This window comes from Geospiza fortis, unplaced genomic scaffold, assembly GCF_000277835.1.
Source record: "Geospiza fortis unplaced genomic scaffold, GeoFor_1.0 scaffold188, whole genome shotgun sequence".
Lineage (NCBI taxonomy): Eukaryota > Metazoa > Chordata > Aves > Passeriformes > Thraupidae > Geospiza > Geospiza fortis.
Window position 1 is genome coordinate 3,415,303 of NW_005054337.1, and position 8,732 is coordinate 3,424,034.

The window sequence follows — 8,732 nt, forward strand, 5'->3', positions numbered from 1 at the left end:
GGGCGGGGGGCCGCCGGTGCAGCGGTGCAGCGAGCTCCGCTCCGGGCCGGGCCGGGCCGCGGGTAACGCGGCGCTCTCTTGCAGACGGTGGGGAAGAGCAGCAAGATGCTGCAGCACATCGACTACCGCATGCGGTGCATCCTGCAGGACGGGCGCGTCTTCATCGGCACGTTCAAAGCCTTCGATAAGCACATGAATCTCATCCTCTGCGACTGCGACGAGTTCCGCAAGATCAAGTGAGCGGTGGGGGTGCCCCAAGCCCGGCTCCTCATCGGGGGGGCCTCGGGGCGAGAACCGGGACAGCGCTGGGGCAGCGAGTGCTGCCGGATCCCGCAAAAACACTCATGGGTTTAGTCTTATTTGTCAAATCCCCAACGTGCCAAAGCTTATGGGACCCTTTGTTTCAGTTCTTTCCTAATAACCAACATATGTGATGCCATTTGTAGTAGTTTAGATTTAGTTTGAGGCATATAAAAATGTGCTCATCTCTGGAGAAGCAGCCTAGTCATATATTCTGTTGCAGGCTTAAAGAGGAACATTCATTCATTCTGTTTTTCCTTCTGTTTTGCAAATTTTTTTTCTCCCCAGACCTAAAAATTCAAAACAGCCAGAGCGGGAAGAGAAACGAGTCCTTGGTCTTGTGTTGCTGCGAGGGGAAAACCTGGTGTCCATGACGGTTGAGGGACCACCTCCGAAAGATGTAAGAATGAGCACAAAGTTAAAGAAAAGAGAAACCTGATGAATTTACTTCTTTGCAGGGCAACGCTGCTATTGTATTGTTGTAGACTTACAGCTCTTACAGATGCTGTTGTGGCAAGGTCCAACAAACTGCTCTGCAGGAAACTCTAATTTCCTTGTGGGCTGGGACATTTCATTGGACAAAGGAAGGCTGTGGGCACCTGTAGGCTCTGCGGACTTCTGATAAATCTTTCTCTTTGGGGGCTGTGTTTTCAGACTGGAATTGCCCGGGTGCCCCTCGCTGGAGCTGCTGGAGGACCTGGTGTTGGGAGAGCAGCAGGGAGGGGAGTTCCAGCTGGTACTCCCATGCCACAAGCTCCAGCAGGATTAGCTGGCCCTGTCAGAGGAGTGGGAGGACCATCCCAACAGGTGAGATACTATGACCCATGTGGCTTTTATTTTTTAAATAAAAAATAAAAGTACCAGTGTGATGCAAGAAACTGGTGTAATGGAAGAACTATAATCTTAGTTTCTGTTAGCACAAAGTTTCAGCCTAGTGAGGCTTTTTTTGGTACGAGATATTCCTAGGTATTGTCCTGTATGACAGAAAAGGGTTGAAAAGTGTAGCTTTTCACACATAATTCAGGTGGTATCCATTGAATCTTACTACAGGTTGTAGTGTTATTTAGACAGTTAAGAGAAGACTGGTGTGATTTCTGAAGGGCAATTTCAATGTTACTTTTTTGTTATTATGATAAAGCAGGTGCTATTTTTTCTGAGCCTATTTGTTTTGTCTACAGGTGATGACACCCCAGGGTCGTGGAACAGTTGCAGCTGCTGCTGCAGGAGCCCCTGCCAGCATAGCAGGAGCCCCAACTCAGTACACACCAGGGCGTGGGGGTCCTCCCCCACCCATGAGCAGAGGAGCCCCACCTCCAGGTAGGAATTACTCTGTAGAGCTCATGTTTTGTTGCAAAATTGGTAATAAGATTTTTCTGATGAAAATCTGGTATTGTGGGAGGTATCATGATACCCAGCCAGTGCCTTGAATATTCAGCTGGATTGACATGCTTGTTTTTTCTCTGGCTTAAGGAATGATGGGGCCTCCTCCAGGCATGAGGCCACCAATGGGCCCCCCCATGGGAATGCCACCTGGCCGAGGGGCTCCCATGGGAATGCCCCCCCCAGGCATGAGACCACCACCCCCAGGAATGAGAGGTGAGCACAGTCTATCCCAACTGCCATGGGGCTCTGAGAAGCTGTAATAAAATGTTTGAAGGGGGATGCATTCCAGTGTCTCCCTAGCTCTGCTAGTTGTCAAAGTGCTTTGGTGCCAAAAGGGGTCCAATGGCTACTTTGAGCATGGGGAATTGTGGTGGTTTTTTTTGGTTTAGTGTTGCTGCTTTTTTTCTCTTCAACTCTTTCCTTTATTTCCAGGACCCCCTCCACCTGGCATGCGTCCCCCAAGGCCGTGAAAGTTCTGTGATGTACCTCTGAAATGGGAGAAGACCAAGAAGGGGATACACTGAGCAGTACCACCTGTCAGACCTCTGCTATGTATATTTTATATCTACTGCTGGTAATGTTTGACCTTTTTAATAAAGCTGGAAAACCTAGTACTAGGAGTCACTGTTGTGCTGGTCTCTTTGTGTCAAGAGTGCAGCCATTACTTTTTACTGGTCTACACTGGTCATCCCAGAAGAGCAAGCTTGAAGGAAAAAAGCTTAATTTGTAAAGACAGAAATTAACAGTTGTTGTGTGTTCCTTATAGGAATCAAAGCATAGCAATGAAGTGTAACATGGCTGATGGAAAAACAACATATTGGGAGAGTGGAGATGGTAAAAAATTAAACCATATTTGTGACAGGTAGTTTGAAAACTTCTTTTCCTATTATAGAAATGGGTTCTAAACCACAAGAATTTTTTTTCAGCTCTTAGTTATTTGAGATCACAGAAGTACATGAGCAAACCATTGTTCAGTTTTTGCCTTAAGTTATTACATACACGAACTAGAAAGATGTAGCGTATTCCAGCTCTTCTAGCCATCCATAAAACAGTCAACATCTTACAAGAAAAATAATCCTTTATTTCATGGGTTGCTACAGATGTTTTCACATTCTTCAGCTAGGTAATTGACAACCATCCCAGAGCTATTCCACAACTTGAAGAAAAACTTCAATTTTACTGAGGTTGTCTCCTTGCAGTATTACAAAATCGAGGACCTGTACAGTGTGTCTGAAATTACCCATTTGGTAACAGTTCTTACTTCACTTTCTCTTATACCTGCAAGAGAAGATAACAGAAATTGTATTACTCCATCAGCCCAACTCTCAATGACAGATGAGGAGCAGCACTGAGCATTATTCTAGGTAAAATGGTCTCCCAAGTAGAAGCCTAGGAATGTGTTATTAAAGGCACTATCCTTGATTACCCCCAGCATCAGACCTGCAATAAGAGGGTACTTCAGAACCAACATATCTTTTAGCAAGGTCTTTAACAAGCACAAGAAGAAAGCAGGGAAAAAGCCCCCAGACTTGAACAAGAAAGTAAAGGGAACTATACCTGGACTTGGATTTGAAGTTCCCTCCTTTCCTGCGCTGGGCGATACCCAAGCGTTTTCGATCTTCAAATGATGGGCTTTAGAGACAGAGGGGAGGGAGGAGAGGTCAGCTATGTCACAGAATTACATCAGCAGGACAGGTATTTCTCAAAAGAACCCTGCCCCAATTTCAGAACCTCTTCCCCAATATCACAATATCCCTGAGGAAGTACAGAGATGCAAACAAATTCTTATCTACCGCAGCTGCACTAATGTAGACCTGCTAAGACCTTACCCGGCACGGTACTGCTTCAGTGCCTTCCTGCTCGTGTTGGTCAGCTCTTCATCAAACACAGACACTTTTTTCTTTTTCTTGGGACCTAACAAATAACAATCAGAACACTGCATCATCACAGTACTCTTGAACACAACAATTAGCCTACGCAGGAGGCAAATGACTGCAAACATAGACCCTGGGCCAGCACTTGGGGCCATTCCTTCAAAGATCAGTGCCTCTCTCTGTACAAACTAGATTAATTTGCCTATTTCTAGCAAAGTAAGTGACATAAAGAAGTTAGCTGTAACACAAAAGTCTCTACCTGCTGGTGCTGCTGCTGGTTCTTCTTCTGGCAAGGCTCTGGCTCTCTTTGCTCGGCGATTCCTCTTTGCCAGCCGCTCAGCATACATTTGAGATTTCAAGATCTCAAACTGCGACCTTTCCTCTGGCTGAAAGGTGTTAAAACACAAGTTTTGGTGAAGTGAAGCTTTGCTAAGGGAAAACTGATAGTCAGGCCAGATTCCCACTTGTCAACAAATAAACTCACTGTCATTTGGCCTTTTTTCTGTGTGTCCTGTACAAATTTCTTCCTTTTCTTTTTCCCTCGTAATGCTAGGTCAAATTCCTGCAGGGCTTTAGCCACTGGAAAGAGAAAGAAAAACAAAATAAAGAACCTCTTAAAGCACAGAGCAGAGTCCAGCTGTGGCTATAGAATTTAAAAAGGTCACAGTGTCATGACTCACACTTCTCTTTCTTCCTCTCCTCACGGGTCTGGAACCAGCTCCGCTCCAAACTCTCACTCCCAGTCTCTTTTTTTCCTGTCTCCAGCTGCTTCTTTGCCTTGTTGATCTGTGATAATTCAGGCAAGATGTGAGCTTATGGTAGCTAAAAATTACTCCTGTCTTCCCTTTCTAAAATAGGCAAGTTAAGTGCACTTAGGGTAACCTCATAATGGACTGTATCACACCAGATACTAAAAAAATTGCTTACCTGAGCCTCTGACTGCTGCATCTCACGCTCCTCACGCTCCAAGCAGAGAACTGCATAGATATCTTTCTCTAGATTCTCAATCTTCTCCCGAAATTTCAATATGACATCTGAAAACAATACCATATGAGCACCAGAGGCAGCTCATATGAAGTCCATCTTGTTTTTCAGCATCTCCTTCAGTGTCCCTGTGTACCATGATATTCCCTGTGTACTCCCTCCAGCTTTTTACCTCAGTAAAAGTACCACATACCTTGGGGGAGGATTCTGGCTTTCACTGGTGTTTTAGCAGTCTTGACAATCTCCTTCAGCATCTTGCGCTCTTCCTCACCCACCAGTGAAACGGAACGACCAGCCTTGCCTGCCCTGGCTGTCCGACCCACACGGTGCACATAGTGTTTAATGGTGTTGGGCATGGTGAAATTGATTACCTGTAACAGGAACAGTGTTAGCAGAGAATCAACATGAAATGCCTGATTAAAAAGCTCAGCATTTCAAATACTCACTGTTTTAACACCTTCAATATCAAGTCCACGTGCAGCCACATCTGTAGCTACCAGGATATCAATCTGCTCATCCTTAAAGCGCCTGAGCAGAGAAAGCAAATGCATTAGCAATTAATGTAGCCATCTACTTCCACCCTAAAACTTCCAACTTGAAACTTCTTTTTAGCTTAGGCTTGCTAACTAAGCCTGCTAATACCTGAGTGACTCCAGCCGCTGTGTCTGAGAGAGGTTCCCATGAAGCTCCCCAACCCGCAGGCCCATCAGTCCCAGCAGGATGTGCATGCGGTGAGCTTGCTTCTTGGTCTGGGTGAAAAGCATCACGTGGTCCTGGAACGTTCGTGTCAGCAGAGCTAAAAGAAAGTCCTCTCAGAAGGCTGCTCCACAGTCACTGACTGATTCCAGCCTGCCTTGGCTCATCACTAACCTGTTACAATGGCCTCCCGGTCCCCCTCCCGGTTGGGTCTGATGCGGATAAATTCCTGCCGCAGGAAAGGCGCAACATCTGTGTTGCTGTTCACGAAAATTCGGACGGGATTTTTCAGGGAAACGGAAGCCAAATCTTTCACCTACAAAAACAGGTTAAGAAAAAAAAGTCCACATGATTTCTGGTAAAAGACCTGACAAATTCTCATTCAACTTCCTGACGGGGTATGTTTCTCAGCAGCTTGTCTTACCTCCTCAGTCATTGTGGCAGAGAAAAGCATTGTCTGACGGTGATGGGAACACAACCTGATTATTTCCTTCATCTGTTCTTCAAAGTATTCATCCAGCATCCTACACAGGAGAAAAAGAGCAAGGTAAGGCAGCTTCACCTGGGCCTGGCCAAGAAACATACGTAAGGCAGGACAACAATGACAGCCTGATAGCCTGGAGAAAGGAAAGCAGAAAACTGCCATGTTTTTCATTGCTGTCCTGCTTATCCTACCTGTCTGCTTCATCCAAAATCAGCACCTCAACGCTGCTCAGGTGGAAAGAAGGGCAGTTGTGGAGATGATCTATCAGTCGCCCAGGAGTGGCAATAAGAATGTCTGGCCCTGAGCGCAAAGCAGCTTCCTGAGTCTTCACATCCAGGCCACCTGAAAGACAGGGAATACAGACTGCTGACCCCCTGAGCACACTGCAGCAGAGTACAGGGATGCAAAATGGCTGAGGAATGGGAAACACCTCAGACAAAATCACATCCAAAGCCAGAAATATTTTCTTTCTCAGAAACAGGTAAACAAATACAGCACAACCTTGAAAAGCAAGATTTTAAACCGCAATGTATCTACTAGAAGCATAATAACCACACAGCCTCCGGTTTTACACACAGAATTCCCAGTTCTGTATAGTGGTTTACAATGAGCTGTACAGTTCACATAAATGACTGAACACTCACCTACTGCCAGGCAAGTTGTGACACTGCTGAACTGTGCCAGCTGTTTTGTGACAGAGTGCACCTGAATACCCAGCTCTCGCGTTGGCACCAGAACCAGTACACGTGTTATGGGAGCCTGACGAGGTTTGTAAATCAGGCGCTCAAGGACAGGCAAGATGAAGGCAGCTGTTTTACCTGAAAAAAAAATATTAAGGGTTACCAATTATTGTGAATAGCTGATTCTCTGTTTCTAGTGCCCTGCTCAACCCCTACCTGTCCCAGTGGCAGCACAAGCACAAATATCCTTTCCCAGAAGACCCACTGGGATACAAGCCTTCTGAATCGGGGTTGGTTGCTTGAAGCCAAGAGCTGTGATTGCCTAGAAAGGAGTGAGAGCAATTAAACTTTGTCTCTGGTATGGCCACACCTGGAGTGCTGTGCCCAGAGCTGGGCTCATCACCACAAGACACACAGACATACTGCAGAGAGACAAGCAATGGGCTACGAAGATTATGAAGGGTTTGGGAGCACCTCACCTCTGGGGAATGCTGACAGAGCTGGGACTGCTGAGCCTGGAGAAGGCTCAGGGGGAAATCTGGCAATGTCAATAAATACCTGATGGGAGGGTGGAAAGTGGATGGAGCCAGGCTCTTTTCAGTGGTGCCCAGAGACAGATGCAATGGGCACAAATGGAAACATGGTGATGTATGTGTTTAGTTCCCTCTAAACACCAAGAATCACTTTGTCACCTCAAGGGTGACCAAGTAGCAGCACAAGAGGCCCACAGAGGTTGCAGTCTCCAGCCCTGCTTTGAGATACTCAAAGCCATCTGGATGCACTCCTAGGCAGGAACTCTATGTTGCCCTTCTTTGAGCAGGGGTTGGATAAAATGACCTCCAAAGTCCTTTCCAACCATGCTGTGACAAGTCTTGCTCAAGACAGTGTTAACACATTCAATCTTTGATTGACACAATCAAAGAATAGTTATATTAATGTGTAATAACAGCTTCTAAAAACTATCAGGCTATCTCCCAAATTATTTCCTTGTCAGAGAGGTTGCAAATGAAAAATTTCACAGCTCTAATTGGTGGCAGGGAGGCTGTACAACATTCTTCAGAGTAACATGTAATAAATCAGCTAGGTAAATACCTTCAGCAAAGGTCGTGAAAGATTCATGTCCTGGAATGACAAGTTATCATCGTATTGAGAGGCATCCTCAAAAAAGCTCTCTGCTTCCTAGAAACAGGAACAACAGCAAAACTGGAACAACACATGCAGCCTTGTAACATGTTATCAAAGGGCTCTGGGCTGGTTTCTGAGCTACGATTTGTTAACCAAAGCAAATTCCTCATAAGAAATACTGGAGGAATTTGACATGATTTTAACACTTACCACTTCTCCCTTTTTTGATCTCTTCTTTTCCTTCACTTTGACCTTATCTGCAGAGAAGGAGAAATGTGACAGGAATTAGGAAGCACAGCTAAACCCATAACAAGATGAACTATCTTCACCTTGTAAACTCATACTTTTTGCTCTCAATTCAGATATTGAGGGAGAAGCCTCAGAAACAAGTAGAGGCATGTAACGGACTAAAATTGCCCAGTAAACATCCTTGTTCAGGGATGAGTTCAATTATGGCTACCATTCAAAATAAACTTGATTAAAATCAGAAGGAATGTTGCAGAAGGCAAACAAAATATAAAAGGTGCTCCTTGCCCACTTCCAGCAAGGCTTCACTTCAGACTTTTCTCCAGTGAGCCAAGTCTGTGTCAGATTCTTGGCCATCTCAGTGTGTACTGCTGATACCTGCTGTTGTGAAGATACTTTCATCATCTAGTGAATATTCAGACTCCACATCTTCTTCATCCCTACTGCAATCCTCATGCTCCTTTTTGTTTTGATCATCTTCAGCCTCTGCATCCTCAACCTTTACTTTGGCTTGTTTAGCTTCCCTTTCCTAAAAAAAGAAAATAAAATTCTACGAAAATGTTTTAAAAAGAAAGGATGAAAAAAAAAATTCAATCCTTTGTGAGTCTGTGTTTGTTATCATGACCCCATTCACAAATCCACGGTTTTGCATAACTTTGATCACTAATAATTCTGCAAAACCATCCATTCAGCAGCACATCACATGTGGCAGCAAACCGAGCCGAAGTGATGAGCTGCAGCCAGGGCACCGTGGCTCAGGGGATGGCCAAACACATACCAGTCTTTTCAGCAATGAGAAAGACCCTGACCTGCAGCTTCCTTTTCTGTCTCACTTTCTCTATCTTCTCATCCAGCGTCGTTGCTGCTTTCTAGGCAGAAAATCACAACAGCAGGGCTGTGAGAGGAGCCTGGGGGAGCAGTGGTCGCTGTGGCCTCTGGCACCGCAGCTCCATCCCGGCC

At 45.4% G+C, this 8,732-nt stretch overlaps 2 protein-coding genes across 2 annotated transcripts in view; one reads left to right on the forward strand and one right to left on the reverse strand.

Moving 5' to 3' along the window:
* Positions 1-6: 6 nt before the first annotated feature.
* On the forward strand, positions 7-2,303 carry SNRPB (small nuclear ribonucleoprotein polypeptides B and B1). Its single transcript, XM_005422211.2, has 6 exons — positions 7-236; positions 589-700; positions 955-1,107; positions 1,479-1,617; positions 1,771-1,896; positions 2,116-2,303. Exons 1-6 carry the CDS (start codon positions 106-108, stop codon positions 2,151-2,153), a joined length of 699 nt encoding a protein of 232 aa, XP_005422268.1. The 5' UTR covers positions 7-105; the 3' UTR covers positions 2,154-2,303.
* Positions 2,304-2,743: 440 nt separating this feature from the next.
* DDX27 (DEAD-box helicase 27) overlaps positions 2,744-8,732 on the reverse strand; it is a 6,565-nt gene continuing 576 nt past the window's right edge. Inside the window, 19 exon segments of the mRNA XM_031058071.1 lie at positions 2,744-2,961; positions 3,241-3,315; positions 3,513-3,597; positions 3,817-3,943; positions 4,042-4,136; positions 4,238-4,343; positions 4,485-4,591; positions 4,735-4,912; positions 4,988-5,069; positions 5,184-5,337; positions 5,412-5,553; positions 5,662-5,763; positions 5,765-6,063; positions 6,366-6,539; positions 6,618-6,723; positions 7,494-7,580; positions 7,737-7,783; positions 8,151-8,301; positions 8,582-8,641. Coding sequence (XP_030913931.1) covers positions 2,946-2,961; positions 3,241-3,315; positions 3,513-3,597; positions 3,817-3,943; positions 4,042-4,136; positions 4,238-4,343; positions 4,485-4,591; positions 4,735-4,912; positions 4,988-5,069; positions 5,184-5,337; positions 5,412-5,553; positions 5,662-5,763; positions 5,765-6,063; positions 6,366-6,539; positions 6,618-6,723; positions 7,494-7,580; positions 7,737-7,783; positions 8,151-8,301; positions 8,582-8,641 — 2,193 coding nt within the window. The 3' untranslated portion in view covers positions 2,744-2,945.

Bases quoted from the DNA above. Each gene is read 5' to 3' on its own strand.
- SNRPB (XM_005422211.2), top strand. From the start codon at position 106: ATGCTGCAGCACATCGACTACCGCATGCGGTGCATCCTGCAGGACGGG. The intron at 1,108-1,478 runs GTGAGATACTAT...TTTTGTCTACAG, and splicing joins TGGGAGGACCATCCCAACAG to GTGATGACACCCCAGGGTCG. The intron at 1,897-2,115 runs GTGAGCACAGTC...CTTTATTTCCAG, and splicing joins ACCACCCCCAGGAATGAGAG to GACCCCCTCCACCTGGCATG.